Raw genomic sequence first — 25,450 nt, 5'->3', positions numbered from 1 at the left:
TCAGGAAATTAACATTGTTATTCCCATTATAAATAAGGAGACAAGATTTGATAGGCTTTAAAAGTGAAGATAAAGGGACAAATGCTGAGATCTGCCTCCCAAACCGTAACCATCTAGGGATGCTGCTATCAGATAACCCTCGAGCTCTCTCCCACCTGCCCTCCCCAACGAGGGTTTGCCCCATGCCTACCATGTCCCCACAGGCACAGGATCCCCTAGACCACAGTACCCCTTTCTTCTGGTTTTCCATCTTACAGATTGTTGTGGACTGAATGTTTGTGCCCTCCTACCCAATTCATATGTAAATTCCCTAGCCGCCCCCCACCCCCCCCATGAATGTTGTATGTAGGAAAATCCGTTGAGGTGAGTTTTCTGGCTCATAGATTGTCAAAATCTGGACGCATCTTTGTAGGAAGGAGAGGCTTCGGTGAAGGGCTTAACCCAGAGTGACCAAGAAATTGAGCCACAGCTGGCCCTTTCTATGTTGGAAGTTTTCTAAGCACACTTAAAGGCACATAAAAATTCCAGATTTTGCAGGAACTGAATGTCAAGCATGGTTGACATCTTTCACATTGCCGACACGATGAATTTCTTGAAACACACACAACAAAGTCTTACTTGTCCTCTGGCAGGGGCTCAGAGAATAACAGTTCCAGTTTTCCACGGATTTAAGAATATATAATTCAAAAGGTTGTTTTAATTAACCTAGAAAAAATAATATTTTACAAATTATGTCTAAGACCACAGAAAGATAATTTTAAAGTTTCCATTGAAAAAATAAATAAGAAATTTAAGAAGCCTTCAATTTTTTTGTGAGTTTCAATCATCAAATTTTCTTGCCAGATGGTTATGTCAGAGGAACATCATAAAGGCCATATCACAATGTACTTTGAGAAACACTGGTCTTCCTCAAAAGTCCCATCTCCCTGCATTTCCTAACCCCCAAGGTATAGAAGACAAGAACAATGAAATGCGCTACAGAAAAAAAAAAAAAAAGTGATCTGTTTCAAGATATATGTCCTGGTCTCTCTGCTTCTGAGTTTGTAAAATGTTGCTTTACACATGGAGAAATAAAGGAGAGTGGGGAGGGAAATTAATGCAAGTCTGGAATACTGTGTGTCGTCAATCACCTAAGATGTAAAGTAAAAAACATGGATTTCGTCTTGTTCCCCCTTATCCTTTCCATTCCCAATATAAGTTACTTCTTCCCGGGTCTACAGGAAGATCACTGTAATTTCTGGTGTTTGAGTGGGGCAGGCTCCCATGCTAATCTCTATACAATAAGTTGAAAAAAATTGTGCTTCATGAAATTATTCAGAACTGAACACAAGAGCAAATATTTTGTTTTTCTTGAACGAGGCTTCAGGAAGCCACAGAAGAGATGCCAGGATGAGGCCCTCCTGTATCTTCAAACACCAGAGGCACCAAGTTTTAGGAGACAGCCGAAGATAAAGTCACATTAAGCAATGGATTTGCTTGGTTCTTTGCCCACAGATAGTAGAAACAGCTGATCAGATTACTTACATTTTAGACACCTTCATTGGCTATCTGATGCTAGTTTTCTCACAGAAAGTATGTTTCTTTCCTTCGCTGGGCATATCATCTCAGGGTAGGGGGTAGATATTTACTCAAAAACTATAATATAAGGCAGATTTTTGGTGGTTCTACCATAGGCAAACCTCACCTACATACAATAGGTGGGGTGCCTGGGTGGCTCAGTCTGTTAAGCATCTGACTTCGGCTCAGGTCATGATGTCACAGTTCATGAGTTCGAGCCCCACGTCGGGCCCTGGTGCTGACAGCTCAGAGCCTGGAGCCTGCTTCAGATTCTGTGTCTCCCTCTCTCTCTGCCCCTCCCCTGCTTGTGCTCTGTTTCTCTCTCTCTCTCTCTCTCTCTCTCTCTCTCTCTTTCAAAAAGAAAGTAAGAGAAAGAAGAAAGAAAGAAAGAAAGAAAGAAAGAAAGAAAGAAAGAAAGAAAAGTGAATGGAACAATGGGCCACTAGCTAAAGAATACCAGCAGCCTCTAGATGCTGGAAAAGATGAGAAAACAAAACTCCCCCATAGTCTCCAGAAGGAATTCAGCTCGGCTGACACCTTGATTTTAGTCCCCTAAGACCCATTTAAAACTTTGAACTTCTAAATCTGTAAGATAAATTTTTGTGTGGTTTTTAGCAGTGCGTCTGTGATAGCTTGTTTACGACAGCGGTAAGAAACTAATACAATCAAAGTATAGGAGTGGAAATATCCATCTTCTGGGGCTCTGGAGCAAGGGAAGCTCAGGTCCTAGTCAGGGGATCCTAGGAGCTAGCTCCCAGGGATGGGAACATGGCCTTGCTGACGCTGAGCTAATTCAAGAACATGAAGGGTTAAGTACTGTTAGCATGCCCTAAACAGAAAGGTGTGGGCTGAGTGTCACATTCTTCCTGAGGAAGCTCAAGCCCCGAGTGGGACAGGGCTGTGATACGGCCAGAACGGAGCATCTCAGATCTTTGGGACCCTTCCCTTGTACAGATGACATCTGCACTGAGGGAGGCTGCATTGGTCCTGCCTAGTTACACTCCACATCCTTGGCTGAAAAAGCGTTCACAGTGTGTGTGTGGGGGGGGGGGGGGGGGGGATGTCCAGCCCCCTTCCACCAAAGCATGAGGCACCTGAAAGCCTGCAAGTGGAAGCAAGTAATTCGTTCCAGTTGAGTGAACCCAAGAAAACTGTCTCATGTGTATGGAAGAGAGGAAGGAGGCAGTGAAAGATTTTAGATGTTTACCGATTTGACCAAGTTCACATAGCAAGCCCTTGATAGAGCTGGTATTTCATTCCAGACCTGTTTCAGTTGGAGAACTAAGATCTACACGATGCTCTTGGGTCATAAGGAAATACTTGGGTGTCAATAAGGAGACATGATGGTCAATAATAAAACAACAGGGCAGAGGGGCGCCTGGGTGGCTCAGTTGGTTAAGCATCTGACTTCAGCTCAGGTCATGATCTCGCGGTTCGTGGGTTCGAGCCCCACATCAGGCTCTGTGCTGACAGCTCAGAGCCTGGAGCCTGTTTCGGATTCTGTGTCTCCCTCTCTCTCTCTCTGACCCTCCCCTGTTCATGTTCTCTCTCTGTCTCAAAAATCAATAAACGTTAAAAAAAAAAAAAAAAAAAAAAAAAAACAGGGCAGAGAATTGTTTTGAAATTCCCGAGAGAAAGAGGCGTCATAAACTAATCAGTAGTTTGTTCTAATATTTTACTCCCCTCCTGGTCAGGCAGTTCATTCATTCATTTATTCATTCATTTGTTTGCTCATTGGATAATTATTGAGCACTTGGAAAGTTGGGAAGAGATTGACGAACAAGCAAGTTCCTGCCCCTTCTGCAGCTGTGGTGTGTTCATTTAATTTAATTTAATCAGCCACACAGCAATTATGTGCAGAGCATTTCTGTATGCCTGACGCTGTGTGAAATGTTGGGGATACATTAGGGAGAAAACCAACACGGTGCCTGCTGGGGCTGAAATCTAGAGGGAGGACAGACACTAATCAAAGAGCAAACACCAAGAGTAAAATGACTCTGACAAATGCTCGGCAGGAAAAGCCTAGGGGCTATGAGAGTGGAAAACAAGAAAATCTGACCTAATCTGAGCGAGAAGAGAAGGCTTCTCAGAGGAATAGACACATGAGCTAAGATCTCAGGGCTTCCATAGTTTTGTGTCAAGGAAGACAAAAGAGTGTTTCAAGGAGAGGAAATATATGCAAAGCCTTTGTTCCAAAGAGGCACAGTGAAGGGGCGCCTGGGTGGCTCAGTTGGTTAGGCGAATGACTTCAGCTCAGGTCATGATCTCACGGTTCACAAGTTCGAGCCCCGCATCAGGCTCTGTGCTGATGTTTCAGAGCCTGGAGCCTGTTTCCAATTCTGTGTCTCCTTCTCTCTCTGTCCCTCCTCTGCTCGCGCTCTGTCTCTCTCTCATAGAGAGAGAAGGGCATGTGAGTAGAATCTAGAGGGGATAAGGATGGAGTGTTTCATGAGAAAGGACTGAGAATCAGTGTCACAAGTTTCTGAGAAAATGTAGGGCCATGGAGATCATTGTGGGTCTAAAAGATGTTTGTTTCAGGGCATGACGGGGAAAAGAAACCATATTTGCTAGGTTGAGGGAGTGAGTTTAAGGCAAGGAAATGGAGACAGAGAGAAAAGTCAGCTCTTAATCTGTGGCTAAAAAAAGGTAAGTAGTACATGCTTTTAATTTTTTTTAACATTTTTATTTATTTTTGAGAGACAGAGAGAGGCAGGGCACGAGCGGGGGAGGGACAGAGAGCGAGGGAGACACAGAACCCGAGGCAGGCTCCGGGCTCCGAGCTGTCAGCACAGAGCCCGACACGGGGCTCGAACCCACAAACTGTGAGATCATGGCCTGAGCTGAAGTCGGACGCTCAACCGACTGTGCCACCCAGGCACCCCAGTGGTACCTGTTTTTTAAGATAGAAGAGAACCAAACATGTTTCCTTGACTATGGGAGGAATATTCCCAGATGGTAACAGAGGGAAGGGGAAGGAGAGAGGGAGAACGTGTGAACAGTAACTTAAAGATAACTGATAAGGCATGACGATGGGATCCAAAGAGCAGGTGGAAGCAGTCTCTACTGAGCAGGAGAGAGACCGCATCCATGATACGGGGATGTGAAAAGGATGCACGAGGATGTTTGGTTGGAATAGCCAACGGCACAGAGTTCACAAGGTGTCATCGTGAGGGCTCTGATTTTCTCTGTGAAACAGATGGTGAGAACGTTTCCTGCAAAAGAGGGAAGAGACAGAAGATTCAGGGGCAGAACCAGTGGTAGTGGAGGTTGGGTGAACAAGGTAAAGAGAGAAACACAGAAGGACTTCCTGGCAGCATAGGGGGCTCCTTTAGATGGGAAGGAAGACCCAAGGGATTTCACAGAAAGTGGAAGAGGTGAGAAAACGTAGGAAAAGAACTTGGTTAAGGGGTTGGGCGTCCGACTTCGGCCGAGGTCATGATCTCACGGTTCGCGAGTTCGAGCCCCGCGGCGGGCTCTGTGCTGACAGCTCGGAGCCTGGAGCCTGCTTCGGATCCTGCATCTCCCTCTCTGTCCCTGCCCTGCTCACGCTCTGTCTCTGTCTCTCTCTCAAAAGTAAATAAACACTTAAAAACTTTTTTAAAAGAACTTGGTTAAGTCTAAACCAGTAGGTGTTGGCTCTTGGTAGCCATCGCCACGAATTATCCTACGCCATTGCTGTTGTTCCTTCCTGGCTCCGCAGTGGGTAGAGGGTGCGGAAAATACCAGGCGGTCTGGTGAGAAAGTCCAAAATGCCAGCCAACACTTCTTTCTGTTTAATTCATAAATACGCACACCAACCTTCCCCATGGTTGCCTTTCTGGGCCTTTGCCTTTTCTGCTCAGTGACTGTGCGATACGGGTGGGTGTAGAGAAAAAGGATAAGGATAATGTAGCTCTGACGAGAACGCGCATCACCCCTTCAGATCATTGATTCTTGTTTGCTTGGGTAGCCATGCCTGCCACACGGCAGGTGTGTAATAAGAGTGTTGGTGTGTAAGAGTTAAGAGGAACACGGTTCCCTGAGGACTAAGAACAACATATAGTCTTAAACAAACCTTTCCAACGAGACCGTGGGTAATAGTCCATGAGTCAAACGCAAACCAAGGGGGAACCACCCTAGAGCGTCATCTATCCGCTGCATGTAAAGTTGTTCAGTGTGACAAGCACTGTACTTGGACAAGGACAGCACTCAAGTGGATCAGTTAGGGAAGGGCTGTGGGAGCAGAAGGCGATCCTACCGTGTTGGGGGTGGAGGCATCAGACACGGCCCTGCTGGACAGTGTGTAATTCTCAGGCTCAGCTTTGGCTTTCCTGACCCTTCTAAACCATTTCCCGTACTGCTCCCGGACCTGCAGGGGCGAAGCATGCTCTGGGTCAGCTCACTGGGCGGGGTGGGGACAGGAAGAGTCCTGGATGGGGGCCGGACCGTGGTACCTGCTGGCTGAGGAGGCAGTACAGCAGGAAGATGAACGCTCCCTGCATGCTGTTGATGATGGTGAAGAGGTAAGCCATGACGCGGGCAGCTGGCCCCACCTGCAGGATGCCCAGACACCACGTGCAGCCCAGGATGAGGAGCTGAGCCGTCGTTTTAAATGTCAGCATCCTGGGTAGGAGGAGAGACGAGGCTCGTGATGCACCGGGAGCAACGCAAGCCATTCTCCTCCCTGTCCCACGGAGGCTGCGTCACCCCCTGTCGGTGACGAGTTCTCAGACTGACTTGTGATCGGCTCTGATCTTTACTGTCAGTGATTCCCCACAGCCAAAATGCCACTTGGGACCAGGAGAGTGTCTTGATTTGCATTGAGGAGGATAGGGATACCTCACAATGTAAGTTTCAAAAGTTTTACGGTGCTCCCTGGAGATCCTGAAATTCATTCAACCAACACCACCGAGGAGGCTCTGTGCTGGGACCTGAGCATTAAAAATAACAAAGGCTGGGGCGCCTGGGTGGCGCAGTCGGTTGAGCGTCCGACTTCAGCCAGGTCACGATCTCGCGGTCCGTGAGTTCGAGCCCCGCGTCAGGCTCTGGGCTGACGGCTCGGAGCCTGGAGCCTGTTTCCGATTCTGTGTCTCCCTCTCTCTCTGCCCCTCCCCCGTTCATGCTCTGCCTCTCTCTGTCCCAAAAATAAATAAAAAACGTTGAAAAAAAAAAAATAACAAAGGCAAGGGGCACCTGGGTGACCCCATTGAGTGGCTGACTTAAGCTCAGGTCGTGATCTCGTGGTTTGTGAGTTCGAGCCCCACACTGTGAGTGTGGAGGCTGCTTGGGATTCTTTCTCTCTCTCTCTCTCTCAAAAGAAATAAATAAACTTGAAAAAAAACAACAGGGGCGCCTGGGTGGCTCAGTCGGTTAAGCGGCCGACTTCGGCTCAGGTCATGATCTCGCGGTCCGTGAGTTTGAGCTCCGTGTCGGGCTCTGTGCTGACAGCTCGGAGCCTGGAGCCTGTTTCCGATTCTGTGTCTCCCTCTCTCTGACCCTCCCCTGTTCATGCTCTGTCTCTCCCTGTCTCAAAAATAAATAAAACGTTAAAAAAAAAATTTTTTTTTTTAAAAAAGGCAAGATTTCTCTTTTCATTTGGAAAGGATAACGGTAGGAACGTGGAAGAAATAGCATTAAATCTGCACAAAGGTTGCTGGAACAAAGGATTGCCCTCGCCTCCCAGAAGATTCGACACTGGCTAGGATTTTCTCAGGAGAAAGGACGGGAACAGGGGTGAGAAGGAGCCTGCACTGAGCGGGGCAGCAAGTGGAGGCTGGGCTGTGGAAACAGCCACAGGTTTTTCTAAGTGCTTTGTGGGAACATAAATGTTCCCTGCACCTTCGTCCTAGGATTCCCTGGCAAAAGTCCAAAGAATGTTTAGTGACCAAGGTCAATTCTTCCTGTTGCTGAGGGAAGCAACAAGCTGGGGCTAGAAATGGACAGAACATTTCGGCCAGAGTGCCAGCTCTTCTGACTGAGAAGGTCAACTACACCTCTTTACTCTGGGTCCCCTCAGAAGAAACACTAAGGACCACCGAGGCACACGGCTTTGCCCTTTGGACCACCTATGCCCGTGGGGTTGTCACTCTCTCCTCCACCTTACCTTGTGTTCTGGAGGGTGGATACGTCGCTGTTGAGGGAAGACAGCTTGCTTTGCAAAATCCAGAGGGTCATGAAAAACAACACTAAATTGACCTTCAGGAAACCACAGAAGGTTTATTGAGTACAATTTCAATCAGTTATCTGTCTCCCAGCCTGCCCCACATCAATCCCACATTTAAGTCGTTTTCATATTAAGTAACCGTGTTAGAGCTCATAGTTTTAGGAGCAGTCTTAGAAAACCAAACCCCCCCCAAAAAAATGACAATCCAGGGACATTCCAGCCCCCGTCACCCCCCCCCCCCCTTATAATTCTGCTCTTCTAATGACCCTCAGCTGAGCATTAAGGATGCTCTGACATCATCACTCACAGAGATAATGACACAGACTGGTCCCAGGAAGCTCCATATAAACATCTTTGCTGGATGGAGCCAGCAGCTGAGCAAGAGAGAGAGAGTAAAAAATGCATTCATCCTGAGGAATGTAGAACAATTATATAAATTCGTTCATTCATTCATTCATTCATTCATCAACAAATACTGACTCTTCCATGACAGGCTCTGTCATTGGCAAAGAAAGTAAACAGTCTTAAGACCCACAAATCTCACGTGGAGTAGGAGACACATAATTAAACATACTGTAACAATAAAAATGTGCAGCTATAAGAATGTATCATTGGATGTCATGCTTAGTTTGGAATCTGAGGGATTTGGATGGTGAAGGAAGATTCCCTAAGGAAATTATATGCTTAGTTGAGTTATTTTTTTTTCTGTTGTTTTGTTTTGTTTTGTTTTGTTTTGTTTTAGATAGAGCGCAAGCAAGGGAGAGGTGTGGAAGGAGAGAGAGAGAGAGAGAGAGAGAGAGAGAGAATCTTAAGCAGGTTCTGCGCTCAGCACAGAGCCCGATTTGGGGCTCAATCCCACCACCCCAGGGTCGTGACCTAAGACGAAACCAGGAGTCAGACACTCAACTGAGCCATCGAGGCACCCCTTAGCTGAGATATTAATGGTGAATGATGTTACTGAGATAAACAGTGTTGGAGCAAGGGAGAGGCCCACAAACATGTTAACAGTTCGGGAGAGTCGTGTGAGCCATCCCTAACATGGTTTTAGGGGCCTTTCTTGCACTGTTCAATCTAATTTTTTTTCATCAAACTGCAAAACCCATCAACTTATTTTAATTTTGTTTTTCATGGCTTTATGGAGATATCTTTTACATACCATAAAATTCACCCATTTAAACCACACAGTTCAGTGATCCTTAGAATACTCGCAGAGTTGTGCGACCAGCACCAAAATCTAACTCGAGGACATTTGCGACTCCTTAAGAGAAATTTCGTTCCGGGGCGCCTGGGTGGCTCAATGGGCTGAGCGTCTGACTTCGGCTCAGGTCGTGACCTCCAGGCTTGTGAGGCTGAGCCCCGGCTTCAGATCCTCTGTCCCCCTCTCTCTCCGCCCTCCGCCCTGCTTTTGCTCTCTCTCTCTCTCTGTCAAAAATAAATACACATTTTTTTTAAAAATAAGTAAAAAATAAAGCGTGAGGACTTCAGCCAAAATCGTTTAAAAAAAAGACATTTCATGCACAGAAGCAGTCACTGTGTTCGTACTCCACTCCCACCGGAGCCCCAGGGCACTGTTAATCTGCCTTCTCACCTAATGGATTTGCCTACTGTGAACACTTTACATAAATAGTATCATGCGATATGTGGCCTTTCGTGACTGAATTCTTTCATTCAGCGCCGTGTTTTCAAAGTCCGTTCACATCACAGCACATATTTATGGCTGAAAACAATATGTCTCATTCTTTTTCTCACGGCTAAATGATATTCTGTGTGTGGCCAGATCATACGTGGCCTATCCATTCGTCAGTTGAGGGGCATTCGGTTGTTTTCAGTTGTCTCCAATTTTGAATACTGCTGTTATGAGCATTCGTGTACAAGGGTTTGGTGGGGTTTTTTACATTTATTTGCTTTTGAGAGACAGAGAGAGACGGAGCACGAGCGGGGGAGGGGCAGAGAGAGAGAGGGAGACACAGAATCGGAAGCAGACTCCGGGCTCTGAGCCGTCAGCACAGAGCCCGACGCGGGGCTTGAACTCACGAGCCGTGAGATCATAACCTGAGCTGAAGTCGGAGGCTTAACCGACTGAGCCACCCAGGCGTCTCGTACAAGGTTGATTTTTTTAAGTTTATTTCTTTTGAGAGAGAGAGAGAGAGAGAGAAAGAATCCCAAGCAGGCCCTCTGCTGTCAGCACAGAGCCCAACACAAGGCTCAACCTCACAAAGCGGGAGATGACGACCTGACCTGCTTAACCAAATGAGCCACTGAGACGCCCCGTGTGTGAACCTATGTTTTCATTTGTTTGGGGTATGTACCCAGGAGTGGTGTTGGTTGGTCGTGGTAGCTCTATATTTAACCCTGTGAGAAACTGTCAAACTGTGTTCCAAAGTGACCGCACCATTTACATTCCAACCAGCAATGTAGGAGTGTTCCGAATTTTCCACATCCTTGCAAGTAGTGTTTATTGTCTTTTTTTTAACCATTTCAACTAATAGGTATAAAGTAATATCTCATTTACAGTTTCTGACTTGCATTTTCCTGATGACTAAGGCTAGTGAGCATCTTTTCGTGTACTTATTGGCCATTTACCTATCTTTGGAGAAATGTCTATTAAAATATTTTGTCCACTTTTGAGTTCATTTGTTTATTCAAATAATCTCTACAGCCCCCCATGGGGGCTTGAATTCATGACCTCAAGATCAAGAGTCGCATGCTTTTCCAACGGAGCCAGCCAAGGGCCCCTATTTTGTCCATTTTTAACTTGAGCTATTTGTCTTTTGTTGGTGAGTTATTTGATTTAATTTTTAACCCCAGCACAAAACAGATATTCTCTTATGACCACACATTGGTAATTAATGCATAGAGAGCTTAGGCCTATTGCTGAAGATTTTACTGATAGTGACAGAATTCACTTTTGATCCTACATTAGGGTAAAGTAGAGAGTGAGCAGGGCATTTCAGAACAGTGGACAGGTGCACCTGGGTGGCTCAGTTGGGTAAGCAACCAACTCCGGCTCAGGTCTTGATCTCATGGTCCATGAGTTCGAGCCCCACGTTGGGCTCTGTGCTGACAGCTCAGAGCCCGGATCCTGCTTCGGATTCCACGTCTCCCTCTTTCTCTGTCCCTTCCCCACTCGTGCTCTGTCCCTCTCTGTCTCAAAAATAAACTTTAAAAAGCATGAAAAAAAATTTAAAAAATGAAAAGAGCAATGGACAGTTTGCTAGGCCATTTCAGGACAACTGAAGTATAGACGAAAAAGAATGTAAGCAAGAAAGAACTACAGTGTCCAAGAAAGACACCTGGAGACAGCTCAGGTGAATCAGGTGAGCATACGTTTTAGCAGCACGTTGTGGTTAATAGTGCATGTTCTGGGAACTGACCTCCTGAGTGGAGGAGTAAGGACCTTGATGAACTTGCTCTCCTTCTAAAACAGCAAAGATACAAGCAAAACAACTAAAACCAACCACTTCGGAACTGTGGCAATTACCCAGCACCACAGAACAAGTTGAAAAATAGTCTAACCAAGAGACACTACTGAACCTCAATAAGATTGTGGGGAGAAAGGAGTCTGGGATGTTTTAACTCAGAGCTATCTCAGTTCTGTCTCTCCCCAGCTTAGTGGTGCAGCAGCCAGAAGTTGACAACGTTGAAGACAGCAGAGAGATCTGACTATTTTGGAAGCTCCGTGAAACACATCATCATCACCCCCAGAACACAACCAAGTTTTTTTCTAACTCTGTAGTTTCCTAACTCTTTATTCTCTAAATTTGGTGCCTATTTGATTCGACTGAGAAATCATGGGGGAGAGGAGAGCTGACTCTGGGGCATTATCAATACAATAACAAATTATGGCCCCATTCCCAGCTGCCTAAGGCTGTGATTTCAGGTGGGATCAAAAGAACTTGTCTGGGGGGCGCCTGGGTGGCTCAGTCGGTTAAGTGGTCGACTTCAGCTCAGGCCATGATCTCGCGGTCCGTGAGTTCGAGCCCCGCGTCGGGCTCTGTGCTGACAGCTCAGAGCCTGGAGCCTGTTTCGGATTCTGTGTCTCCCTCTCTCTCTGACCCTCCCCCGTTCATGCTCTGTCTCTCTCTGTCTCAAAAATAAACATTTAAAAAAAAAAAAAAAAGAACTTGTCCGGGAATTTAAAAGGAAATACTGGACCACTCAAGGACGATGAAAATTTTTGAAAATCTCTGAAATATTCCTGCAAATCTGAGGATGCATAAGGGTATGGCTCCACTCAAAAAAGGCACGGGGAGAAAAGAAAGCACTAGTCTCTGACCTCTGTCTGACCTTGAGGCTTTGTGCAATCAGAAAGTGAAAGCTAAGACTGTTATGTAAACTTCCTGAAGTTTGAAGGTGCGGTCTTCTCACACAGATACCTTTTTAGAAGAATGCAAAGTATATAGGCAAAGCATTTAAGGAAATCTTCCAGAACAAACAGTTGGTGGCCACTAAATAAACTGACCCAGGTGCGACCAACACCCTAGGAACCCATGATTAAAAACAAAAATAAGAACTTTAAAAAAGCTAGCAGAGAACTCAGGGAACACACACTGCAAGGAATGGCCAATCTACAGAATTAATCCAGGAAAGTCACTAAACAAACAAACAAAGACACCAACAAACCAGAAATAACAACATATCTTGAAGGGTGGAGGAAACTGAAACAGCAGGATTACAATATATTATCTAAAATATTGAGTTTTCACAAAAAAGTATAATATACCCAAAGAAACAGGAAAATGTGCAACATACACAGAGGAAAAAAATCAGTCAAAAGAAAGCATCTCTGAGAAGGCACAGACTTCGAATCTTGTAGATAAAGTCTTTACATCAGTTATTATAAATATATTAAAAACACAAAACCATTTCTGAAAAATGAAAGAAAAGTAGGACAACAATGTTTCACCAAATAAGGGATATGAATAAAGCAATAGATATTCTGTATGGAACCAAATAGAAACTCTAGAGTTGAGAAATACAAAAACTGAAGTGAGAAATTCACCAGAAGGGCTCAACAACAGATTTGAGCTGGTAAAAGAAAAAAAATAAATAAATTTGAATATACATCAACAGAAACTACGCAGTCTGAGGAACAGAAAGAAAATAGGATGAAGAAAAATGAACAGAACCTCAAGAGATTTATGGCATAGGACAAGTGCTCCAACACATACACAGTTGGAATCCCAGAAGACAAAGCAAAAAGGGCAGAAAAATACTTAAAGAATGAATGGCTAAAAACTTCCCAAAGGTGAAGCTCAAGGAACTACAAGTGGAATAAATTCAAAGAGATCCACACTGAAACGCATCATAGACCTATTGAAAAAAGGCAAAGACAAAATCTTTAAAGTGGCAGGAGAAAGTTGATTTTTCATGTACAAGGGACCCTCAATAAGATTAACAAGTGACTTCTTGCCTGAGATCATGGAGAAGGCAGTGGAATATCATCTTCAAGGTATCAAAAAAAAAAAAAAATGATGGTCAACCAAGACTTCTGTATCCAGCTAAATTCTCCTTGAGAAATGAAGAAATGAAGGCATTTCAAGATAAAAATAAGATCATTCTTGTTTGCTAATTGGTTACAAGAAACCCTAAATAAGTCAGGCTGATATGAAAGGAGACTAGAGAGTAACTTCAATCCAAACAAAGAAATAAAGAGCACCAATAAAAGTAACTATGTGGGTATTACGAAAGACACTGAAGTATATTTTTGTTTGTAATCCTTTTCTTCTCCTGTGTTAAAAGATAACCACGCAAAGCAATACTTTTAAAACTGTGTCAATGGGCTTGTAAGGTACAAAGATATAATTTTTATGACAGCAATAATAAAAAGGAGGAGGAAAGGAAGGTAGGGATATTAGGTTGCACAATGGTTTTTTAGATACAAAATCCTAAGCACAAAAAGCACAAAAATCCTAAGCACAACAAAAGAAAAACTAAGTGGACTTCATCAAAATTAAAAAACTTCTCTGCTTTAAACTTTTCACTTTGCAAGAAAGTGAAAAGACATGGAGAGGTAGAAAATATCTGCAAATCACAAATTGATGAGGCACTACCATCCGGAATATACTAAGAACTCAAAAACTCAGCAAGATGACAAATAACCGAATTTAAAAATGGACAAAAGGTGGGGCACCTGGGTGGCTCTGTCGGTTAAGCATCCGACTTCGGCTCAGGTCATGATCTCACAGTCCGTGAGTTCGAGCCCCGCGTCGGGCTCTGTGTTGACAGCTCAGAGCCTGGAGCCTGCTTCAGATTCTGTGTCTCCCTCTCTCTGACCCTCCCCCATTCATGTTCTGTCTTTCTCTGTCTCAAAAATAAAAATAAGCTTTAAAAAAAATGTTTTTTTTAAATGGACAAAAGGTTTGAAAAGGTGTTCCTCCAAAGAAGATATGTAAATGGTCAATAAACACGTGAAAAGCCACTCAGCATCACTAGTTATTGGGGAATTGCAAGTCTGAACCACAATGAAAGAACACTTAAAACTCATGCAGAAGGCTAATATTAAAAATGCAGAAAATAACTGTTGATGAGGCAGAGTGTGGGGAATAAGCTTAAGAATCCCTGAGCTTGCACCGATGGGTTAACAAGGCATAAGGAAATAGAAAGCCAGAGGATGAATGCATCCAAGATTAGGTAAACAAGATTAGGTATTCAGGGTGGAAATGCCTCCCAACTTAGTACAATAGCAGAAAGCTGCTTTCCAAGAAAGGAAGGACCTAAATAGGTAAACAGGTAAACAGGGCTATAGACCTCAGTAAGGTGAAGTTGCCCAGAATGGAGCTAATTAGCAAAAGAAACATGCCTCGTTGACCCTGAGGTAGCATGTTCTTTCTTTCTTGTGCCCTAGGCAAGTTTAGGTAAACAGATGTGGCGTTTCATGTCTGCTGTAAACAACCACCTGCTTGGCTCCAGGACTTTGTGTTGTATTGACCCAACCCCTACCACCGCATATCTTCAAAACCCCCTTTTCCTCACGCCCATGAGGTAATGTTCACAGTTTCATTTCTTTGTGCACGTCCATCATGCCTGTAAGCCTTCTGATCCTAATAAAAACAGAGCAAGGACCCTTGCTTGGGGCTCTTGTCTCCTCCCGGACATTAGCCTCTCTCGCATTTTAATCCTGCATCCACTCTCTTGCTGGACAAGCGAGAACTCCAGACCCAGGGCCTATGACAATGCAGAGCAGTTAGAACCCTCACATGTGGCTTGTGTGAACAGAAACTGGGGCAGACACTTGGAGAAACAGATGACAGTTTGTCAAAGTGCTAAACATAGATCTGCAAGGTGATCCTGCAGTTCCACAAATGGATATATATCCAAAACAAAAGAAAACATATGTTGACACCAAAACTTACACATGTATATTTATAGCAGCATCACTCATAATGGCAAAAATGGAAACAACCTGGGGCGCCTGAGTGGCTCAGTTGGCTAAGCGTCCAACTCTTGACCTCAGCTCAGGTCTTGATTTCAGGGTCGTGAGTTCAAGCCCTGCTCTGGGCATGAAGCCTCCTTTTAAAAAAAAAAAAATGGAAACAATCCAAGAGCCTCTCAAATGATAGATTGAAAAAATGCAGTATATCTGTATAATGGAATATTATTTACAAAACACCACCAGCAGCAGCAAGGAACCACAAGGAATGAAGTCATGATACTTGCTACAACATGGATGAGCCTTGAAAGCATCCTACGAAGTGAAAGAATCCAGTCGCAAGAGACCACAGGTATGATTTCACTTAAGTCAAATTTCCAGAAAAGGCAGATCCCTAGAGACAGAAGGTAGATTAGTGGTGGCCCAGGGGGCTGGGGTAGAAGAGGGTAACAGGACTGAGGAGGGAATGTTATTGTGTGTGAGGTTTCTTCTAGGGGTTGAAGGTGTTCCAGTCATGTCTGCATGTTCTGGTGACGCATACATAACTCTATGATCATTCTAAAAAACACTAATCTGTACACTTTCCAAGAGTCAATTTTAGGGTATGTGAAATATACTTCCAGAAAAATGTAAAAACGTGAAACCAAGCATTAACGGTGGAAATGTCAGAGTACAAACTCTAAAGCTTGACTCGCTGGATTTGAATCCTAGTTCTGCCACTTATTAGCCATTCCCCTTGGGGCATTTAATGAGATTACGTGTGGCTCGGTTTACTCACCTGTAATACGGGGCAAATGGCTCTGCCTACTTCATAGTTTTAGTGTGAGTATTCACCGAGTTAATGCATACAAAAATGGCTAGAAAAATTCATGGCATAAAGTAAGTACCTTGTATATCTTAACCGTGATATAAAAATCTATTACTTAATTACATAAATCAGCTCTATAACTCCAAATTTTTAAAAAACTGGAACATCTTAAAGGATTTGGAGAGAGAAGTAGATTCTATTTTTTTAATGATGCCCTAAGCGCGTCTCTTGATTTCAGTCTTGCTATTCAAAGGACAGAAATTTAAAGACATTCTGCTTAACTTATAACTTCCCACCAGAAAGATGTCCTAAGGATGATTACTTAGCATGTCTTCTCTGTGTTCTGCTTGGGCATAATAAAAAACACTCCTCTCGTTCTGGTGGTGGCCATGATCCTGCTGGAGAAGATAGGGGTAGTGGGAATTTGCACTTACCTGGTGGGTGTTCCATAAAGGGAAGGTCTGGATGCAGCAGAAATGGCCACGATTAGAGCCGGGACTCCATAGCCCACAGGGAACATGAGTCTCTTCATGAACCTGCTCACACTGGAGTAGTTGACCACCGTCAGGTTGCGTGCCGTGAGGAAGAGGTGTAGACCGTCCAACAGCATCCAGGTGAAGGAGGCCAGGTAGAGATAGTGTAAGGCCCCCGCGATGATGGCGCACAGCAGCTGGGGGAGGAGGAAGGAGTCACCAGGAGGGACTGTCAGGGAGGAGGGTGGCCCCAGGACCCCTCCCATACCTTGCCAGCGGGGAGAACTCATATATATATAGGGTCGAGTTGTTGAGAGAGGATTGTCTTCTGCTTCATCAGTCAACGTGAAATAGGCTATTTACCCCTCCAGCCTCCCTGTCACCCAACGATATTGTGTTAAGGTATCAGTGCAGCAGGGCTCCACGAACTGAGCGTCCCGTGGCTCAGGGCAGGGGGTCCTCTGTGACAGTGTCAGTACCTTGATCTTGGTCTGGTCGATGGCCGTGAGGAAGAGCAGGTGGGCCAGGAAGAGGCAGATCGAGAGCTGCAGGTGGAGCGAGGTGCTGGTGTTCTGGATGGCTTTGCACAGGAGGAAGGTGAGGGCTGCCAGGAGGAGGCACAGCAGAGAGAGGCCCAGCCCCACGTAGGTGATCACAGCCAGCACGGGATCCTCCTCCTGGGACCCAGCAAAAAGGACATCACAGTCACAGGTCCTATATAAGTTGACTTTAAGAGGAATTTCATCACCCTGTGTGGGCCTGGCCTAATCAGTGAGCTCTCAAAGCTCTAGGCTCTTCCTAGAGAAAAGGATTCAAAGTTTGAGGGCGTTTGAGGTGAGGGAGCTTCTCCTGCTGGCCTCTGGAGAGAAATGTTGATACACTGTGTGGGGCCTAGAGAGAAGGAATGCAGGTAGCCCCTAGGAGCTGAGCAGGGTCCCCTGCTCGCAGCTGGAAAGAAAGTGGAACCCCAGTCCTACAACTGCAAGGAACGGAATTCTGCCAGCAACCAGGGAGCTCACAGGAGGACCCCAGGCCTCCGACAAGAATGCAGCTTTGGCTGACTCAATGGTCTCAACCTTGTAAGACCCAGAGTAGGCAACTCAGCTACGCTATGCCCGATTCTCGTCCCACAGAAACCACGAGACATAAATTTATGTTTCTTTAAGCTCCTACATGTGGGGAAACATGTTCGAGAGCGATAGACGTGGAAAGCAGCCTCTCTCAGGGATCTCACCTGCACGTGGCTGTGGGCCATGAGGACGGCAAAGCTGCTGAGGTGGGAGCACTGGCAGGTGGTGCTGGCGTCTCTGGTGACCACCATCTCGCAGCCCGTGGTGGACCAATGACCGCCTCCATCCTGACTGTGCTCCCAGAAGACACAGAACACCTTCTGCGTTGGCCCGGGCGTCACCGACTGTAGGAAGAGAGCGTCGGTGGGAGCTGGAGACTCTTATCCAAAGCTGGTTTGCAAAGGGCTTTCCTGGGGGAAGGAGGCGCCCACGGAGGAGGCCCCCAGGACACAAAGGGTGATCTCGACAGTGAGGCTGAGCCCCGGACCCAGACCAGTTCCTTGCCCAGCCACAGCCCCATTCCACCAGGACTCACGCGGTGGGAGATGATGAAGGTGACGGGGGAGCTGAGGTTCTGGGTGTCCTTGTTGCTCACAAAGGCAGAGACGACATCTGAGAGCAGGACAGGGGAGACCTCTCCCAGCCATTCCTTGCGTTCACGCAGAAGTGCCTGCTGCTTAGGGTCCAGGACCAGGGGCGCCTTGGCCAGTAACTTGCCCAACCCTGGAGTGGAGACGAGGCCCACCACAGAAGGACCTGCAGGACAAGGCCAATGTGGATACCTCGGGGTGCCCACCAGGGCCCCTTCTTCCTCAGATGGACCCTTTGTGGCCCCACTCTGCCCCCTACCACCCTGTAAGCTTCAGGTCCCCGTTTGTCACGTCCTTGGGCGTCTTGTGACCTCCCATCTCGGCCGTTACCTGAGTCACTAGATCCATGCACCTCATCCAAGCTCAGCAGCATCTTTGCCTGGTTCAGACTCAAGGTGACATTTCTGTCTCCTTGTTCTTGCACCTTCAGGGACAGGTCTATGAGATGTCAGAGTTATTAAGGGAGTTAGGATAGTATTTGTGGCTGTAGAGGTTGTAATAATACTATCATTTATATGTGTTTACATACATACACACACACACACACACACACACACACACACACACACTGAATTTATAAAGGATTGTAAGAAAATTCTATGAGCAACTACACACGAACAAATTGGATAACCTCGATGAAATTAACAAATTCCTAGAGACACACAAACTACAAAAGTAACTGAAAAATAACTAAAGTCCAAACAGACCTATAACAGGCAAAAAGAACAAATCACTAATCAAAAATTCCCCAAAATGAAAAGCCTCGACCAGATGGCGTTACCGGTGAATTCTGCCAACCATTTAAGTAAGAATTAACAAGAATCCTTTATGAACTCATCCAAAAATGGAAGAGGAAGGAATACTACTTAAATAATGTTATGAAGCCAACATCACTCTGATTTAAAAACAAACAAACAGATAAAGCCATTAAAGAAAACAATAGACCAATATTTCTTATGAACATGGATGTAAAAGAATCTTCAACAAAATATTAGGAATAAATTTACCCAAGGAGGTTCAAGACTTTTATCAGAGAAAAGTACAAAAATATTTTTTGAAGTAAATGAAAGACCCTGAATAACTAGGAAAACATTCTATGTTAGTGGATTAAAAGGCTTAATATTGGGGCACCTTAGTGGCTCAGTCAGTTGAACATTTTGATATTAGCTCAGATGGTGATCTCACAGTTTGTGAGGTTGAAACCCACATTGGGCTCTGTGCTGAGTTGTGGAGCCTGCTTGTGATTCTCTCTCTTTCTCTCCCTTTCTCTCTCTCCCTCTCTCTCTGTCTCTGTCTCATCATCTCTTTCTTTCTCTCATTCTCTCTCTCTCAAAATAAATAAATATCTTTTAAAATAATAAAAAAATAAAAGGCATAATATTGTTAAGATGGCAATATTTCCCAAGAGAGCTACAGATTCAATGCAACCCATACCAAAATTCCACCTTTTTTTTTTTTCAGAAATGGAACAGTGCATCCTAACATTCATAGGACATTGCAAGGAGCCCTAATACCCAAAATAATCTTGAAAATGAAAAAAAAATTGGAGTACTTACACCTCCTGATTTCAAAACTTACTACTAATCTATAGTAATCAGAACAGTAGGGTACTAGCACAAAGATAGACATACAGACCTATAAAATAAAATTGAAAGTCCAGAAATAAACCCATACATCTGTGGTCAACTGATTTGCTTCAACAAGGGATGCCAAGACTAGTCAATGGAAAAAGTAAAGTCTCTTCAGCAAATGGTGCTTGCACATCTGGATCTCCACTCGCAGTTAGAAGGGACCCTACCTCACACAACACACAAAAATTAGCTCAAAATGGGACAAAGACCTACATCTGTGAGCTAAAACTAGAACCGTCAGAAGGAAACACAGGTGTAAATCTTCACAACCTTGGATTTGGCAATGGAGTCTCAGATAAGACACCAGTACACACGCAAAAAAAGAGAAAGTAGAGAAAATGGATTTCATCCGACAGAAGCATCTGTTCATTAAAGTAAAAAGACAATTGGGGCGCCTGGGTGGCTCGGTCGGTTAAGCGTCCGACTTCGGCTCACCTCACGATCTCGCAGTCCGTGAGTTCGAGCCCCGCGTCGGGCTCTGTGCTGACAGCTCAGAGCCTGGAGCCTGTTTCAGATTCTGTGTCTCCCTCTCTCTCTGCCCCTCCCCTGTTCATGCTCTGTCTCTCTCTCAAAAATAAATAAATGTTAAAAAAAAAAAAAGTAAAAAAAAAAAAGTAAAAAGACAATCTGTGGAATGGGAGAAAAAATTAGCAAATCACATGTCTCATAGAGTCTACCATTAGAGCACATAAAGAACTCTCCGAACTCAACAACCAAAAGCCAAACAACCTGATTTAAAAATAGGCAAAGGACTTGCATAGATGTCTCCAAAAAAAAAGTATATAAGTTCATATATATATATATATATATATATATATATATATAATATACAAATATTCAACAATCATGTGAAAAGGTATTAAATATCATTAGTCATTTGGGAAATGCAAATCAAACCCACAATGAGATATTCCCTGACATACACTGAAGTTGCTATTAGAAAACAAAATGTAAGCACCAAGTGTGGCTGAGAATATGGATATTGGAACCATTGTGTGTTACCAATGGGGATGTAAAATGGCACTGCCATTTTGGAAGACTAGTTTGGTCATTCCTCAAAAAATGGAACACAGAGTTACCATATTGCTGAGAAATTCCACCCCTACGTCTATATACATTGAGCCAAAAACAGTTATTCAAGCAAAAACTCATCCAGAAATATTCATAGTAACGCTATTCAAAATAGTCAAAAGGTGTCAACCCAAATGTCCAACAGGGAATGAATGGCTACACAAAAGGTGGTCAGTGAGTTCGAGCCCCATGTCAGGCTCTGTGCTGACAGCTCAGAGCATGGAGCCTGCTTCAGATTCTGTGTCTCCCTCTCTCTCTGCCCCTCCCCTGCTCCAGCTCTGTCTCTCTCGCTCCCAAAAGTAAATAAACCTTAAAAACTAAAATTAAGTAATAAAATGGTGATGAACTTAAATATCAAATAATACAAAATTTACATTCTGAAAAATTTAATAAATTGTCTTCTTTTGAAGATGTTTCCATTTTGTATCTTAAATTCTTCATTAGAATGATTTCCTCTGCTGATAATGTATATTACAATGAAAATGTATACGATTTACAGTTTTATTTGTTTCTTTTCAACCTTTTAATTGGTTTAGGGAGGGTAACACTGAGATACAAGCATGGTCACTGGCTCCAGTGAGGTTGGGGGATAAACAGGTGGGGCAGGGCAGGGCGGGAGCAGATCCCAGTACTTGCCTGTGCCTGCAAATGCACTGAAGGTCAATGTCCCACTGGGCAGGGCCTGGCTTATGTTTCTCAGGACGTCCTCCAGGCCAGCGAGCAGGTTCGTGGCCACACGGTGCTGCTCTGAGCGGGGCAGCGCCTCCAGGTCTTGCGGGATCTGCAACAACTCATCCACCCCCCGTATGAGTTCCTGGGGGTGGGGGGGATGAGTGAATGGAGCCAGTGAGCCACGAAGACCCTGCTCACTCAGCCCCGGAGAACAGCCCCTACAAACTGATTGGTACATAAATGTGGTACTGGGGCTGATTCCCTGGGTCTTTGCCCCTGGAATCCAGCGCTCATGGTCAACCCTGTTCACAAATGCCAAGAATGACATAAAGCCCAATGTCCAGAAACAGCAAGAAGAAAAGTCATTTGTGGGTGCAGGTGGGTTCCCAGCAGTGTGAATACTGGCGTGTCTGCTCTCCCACCCTCCGTGGGGTCTCAGAGAAGCTGTCATGGTGATGGGGCGGCCTCCTCCCAGGCCTCTATGGGATGCCCAGGTTCTCTTTCTTCTCCTGAGTTGTGCTCTTACCTCAATGGTGTCCTGAGCCAAGGCCGGCTTGAAGTCTCTGCGCAGAACTTGGACTGTTTTAAAGAAGTGGGAGAGTCTCTGGGAAGAGAGGAGAAGGGGCGGGTCAGAGAGCCTCGCGTATGTGTGTTGGGGTGGGGGGTGGGGGGAGCTTGGGGGAAATTGGGGGAATTAGGCGGGCGGCACAGAGGGATTCCTGCCTCCTGGTCCCTGCTGGGGCCACCCACCTGGCTCTTGATTCCAGGGGGTTCGGTCCAGGCAGGGAAGGACATCTCTGCAGGTGATAAAACAGCCATTTATTAGGTGTGAGAGTGTCTGTGTGTGTGTTGGGATGGCGGCTGGGGTCAGGTCAGACCAGGTACCTTGACAGGTGGTGTCCGTTTGCTTATTCTGGAATCCGGGTTTGAGCTCCCAGCCACGGCGGCAGCGGCACCTGTATGAGCCCACGGTGTTGATGCAGACGGTGGAGTTGTGGCACACAGGTGGCCAGAAGCTGCACTCGTCCACATCTGGGGACACAAAGGTGGGACTCAGGCCCTTCTCCTTCTGTGTCCCGCCCCCTTTCCCCATATTAGTACCTCCCACCTTGGCTGGAGGTGACGTCCCCTGCCGACCCCACATCCTGGTGATGCAGGAGTTATGGGAAGTGTGGGGAGGCCTGACACATAGCACGTGAGCCCTGTACAGATGTGCAGGTTGTGAACTATTGAAACACCTTTGTCCCAGTTGGTAATTAGCTGTCGCCTGGGGTCTCCAAGGAGCCTGCTCCTCAGTACCCCGGCTCCTTCCCCAGGATCCCCGCCCCACCCAGATCTTTTCCCATCGAGCCTCAAGAGAATTAACGCTTGGCACAGCAGGGCACCGCCCGCATTCATTCTGCTTGGGTGGTGTGGGTGCCACTGAATACGCGTGCAATCAGCTGTTCTGAGTGTGGGTCTCTAAGATGTGGCATCTGAGCTCTGGACCTTCACAGACGGTGTTGTTTGGGCCATCGGGGGACCCAGGAATGGGCTTCCAGCCAGGGAGGCAGCGGCACTCATAGCTCCCAATGTTGTTGAGGCAGTGGGTGGTGGTGTGGCACGGGTTTTGCCCCGAGGTACATTCATTCACATCTGAGGACAAAGCCAGAGGGTCAGGGTCCCCTCCACTGGCTGCACCCACCTCTCACTGCCTGGCATCAGGGACCCTGCTGTTATTGCACGTGCTGCCCCCTGGTGACCTTCAACCTCAATCTCAGTGCACCTTATGATGGCCTCCCTGCAAGATGGGCGAGGCAGGGACCATGGTCCCCGGTTTACAGGCTGTGAAACCAGGGGGGAAACTGAGTCATGGGGACCGGACTTTCTTTCCAAGGACTCTCAGCTACTCCCTCCCCAGCTCTGGCCCAGGCTCCCTTTCCAGGAACTGGAAGCGACACCCTCCCCCTGCTCCCAAGAGGCAGGTGAAGAAGGGGCGAGACCAGGGGATGCTCACAGAGGCCAGGGGCTCCGCAAGGGAACCCCAGGCCCGGAAGGCCCTGCTACCTCCCTGCTCTGTGGTGGGCCATCTGGGGAGGCAGATCCTTGGGCAGAGCAAAGCCCTGGTGTTTCAGGAACCCAAGGCTCTTCTCCCTCCTCCGTGGGCTGCGGGGTCCGCCTGGGCCCCGCCCCAGCTCTGGCGCAGCCTCACAGTCTTCCGGGGCCTCTACCTGAGCACACGTTCGGGTCGCTCAGGTTGAGCTCCAAGCCGGGTGGGCACCTGCAGGTGTAGTTGCCCTGGGTGTTGATGCAGATGCTGCGGCCTTTACAGAGTCTGGGTTTCAGCTGACACTTGTCCACGCCTGCAGGGGGAAGGAGAGGGTGTTGGAGGCCTGCCTGCAGCTGTTTCCTGGGATAGAAGCATCTGGAAGTCCCCGCCGTCTCCTCCTCAGCGAGCGGGGGTGCCTTTTCTAATTCACATGGAGGCATCCTCTGGGCGAAGCATGGTGGCCCAGATGTTTGTCCATACGTTGAAATTCTTGGGGAGAATCAGGCAGAGCCTTGCACGGGAAAACAGATGGAGGCTGAGCGGACAAAAACCCAAGCCAGGAAGCCAGGAGGTGTCTTCTCCAGGCAGGGCTGCTGGCCAGGGCCAGGGCCAGCCGGGGAAGATGGGCTCCTCCCTCCTCAAGCCTCCCTCCCCCATGTTTCTCATGACCCGGGGGTCTGGGAGGGCTCCCAGTGTGGCCAAGCGCATGTGGGCTCCAGGGGGGGAAGGACTCTTCCCGGCAGCCTTTGATGACGGTGAAGAAGGAGGATATTGTGTTGGAACACACATGCTGTGAGCGTGTGATGTACCTTGAGCCCTGGAGTTTAGAAAGGCATAGGAGACCAGGTAGGACGCTCTGTGGAGAAAGTGAGACTAGTGACCCCAAACCTCGTAGACGGGGAGACAGAAGGTGCGGGGTGGTTCTTGCCTTGACACGTGTTCTCACTCTCATTCCTGAACGCTTTTGCCCCAGAAGCAAGCTGGTATCCGGGGCTGCATTCGCAGTAGAAGCTCCCCTCTGTGTTCTGGCAGTCTGCAAATTTTCCACAGGACACTGCCAAGGGTGGCCCACACTCATCGATGTCTGGAACACAAGAGGACAAAGGGTCACCAGCCAAAAGAGTGAGTTCCCACAGGGCAGAGGCCCTGGCCGCCAGCCCTCCTCTGCCGTGGGGGCCCAGAGAGAACTCAGCTCACAGTTCGTCGGACCGAGCTGGAGCCAGCCGCTCCAGAAAGCCTGCAGACTGATCTGCTCACCTCTGCTCTCCGGCCGGGCCTGTCGGCACCTAGATCCATACACTCTGCTGTGTCGTGACGGGGGCTAGAAGGAGGTCTGCATCCCCCTCTGCGGGCCTCGTGGGCCAGATGGAGGCCCTGACTTGGGCTCCAGACCCTCCCCTCTGAGACCGTTTGCACCATCGGGAGGCTGGGGGTGGGCTCCGGTCAGAGGGACAGTGGCACTGGAGGCCACTCTCAATGCTGACAGTGGGGGGAGTCGTGGCTGGGTGACACTCGCCACTCACACCTGAGGCTAAAGGCCCCTGCCGTTGACAGCTTTCACCTCCCATTACTCACAGTGGCCCAAGTACACCTCACAGGGCCCATCCCCCACCCCCCCATCTCTGGTGTCAGGAGTTTTCAAGATGCCCCAGGGTGTCTCTGGAAGTCTTACTACCCCCAACCCTGGAGGAAGTGACCCTTATCAGAGCCTATCGCAGATCCGAAATGAGGAAGCACCAAGAAGTTGCTCACAGCTGAGTTACTGCAAGGTGGGTTCCTGGCCTCCTAGCTCTTCCTGTTCTCTAAAGGTGAGAGGAAAGATGGCCACGACCCTGGCCCCTCGGAGTAGCTCGGGGACCCACAGAGCAAGGCAGGACACCGCCAGCTATCGACGACCTCAACAACTTGATCAGGTGAATCAAAGGGCAGGGGCAGAACGTTGGGTCCCGGACGCTCCCATCGGGGGACCAGAGACTTTCAGAGCCTGCAAGGGCTCATGACCTCGTGCTGAGTGGGGGTCTGGCAGGCAGCTGGT

General features: G+C 47.0%; 1 protein-coding gene across 1 annotated transcript in view; it reads right to left on the bottom strand.

Moving 5' to 3' along the window:
- Nucleotides 1-2,297: 2,297 nt before the first annotated feature.
- The window catches only part of ADGRE2 (adhesion G protein-coupled receptor E2), a 28,767-nt gene continuing 5,614 nt past the window's right edge, over nt 2,298-25,450 (bottom strand). The window contains 18 exon segments of the mRNA XM_049639414.1: nt 2,298-2,345; nt 3,871-3,978; nt 5,795-5,905; nt 5,991-6,159; nt 7,640-7,731; nt 8,007-8,073; nt 16,314-16,549; nt 16,832-17,029; nt 17,587-17,766; nt 17,958-18,178; nt 18,343-18,450; nt 21,351-21,528; nt 21,913-21,990; nt 22,137-22,183; nt 22,272-22,418; nt 22,875-23,021; nt 23,597-23,728; nt 24,344-24,499. Of these exon segments, the coding sequence (XP_049495371.1) occupies nt 2,298-2,345; nt 3,871-3,978; nt 5,795-5,905; nt 5,991-6,159; nt 7,640-7,731; nt 8,007-8,073; nt 16,314-16,549; nt 16,832-17,029; nt 17,587-17,766; nt 17,958-18,178; nt 18,343-18,450; nt 21,351-21,528; nt 21,913-21,990; nt 22,137-22,183; nt 22,272-22,418; nt 22,875-23,021; nt 23,597-23,728; nt 24,344-24,499 (2,423 nt within the window).

This window comes from Panthera uncia, chromosome A2, assembly GCF_023721935.1.
Source record: "Panthera uncia isolate 11264 chromosome A2, Puncia_PCG_1.0, whole genome shotgun sequence".
Classification (NCBI taxonomy): Eukaryota; Metazoa; Chordata; class Mammalia; order Carnivora; family Felidae; genus Panthera; species Panthera uncia.
This window is presented reverse-complemented; position numbering and strand designations above follow the sequence as displayed.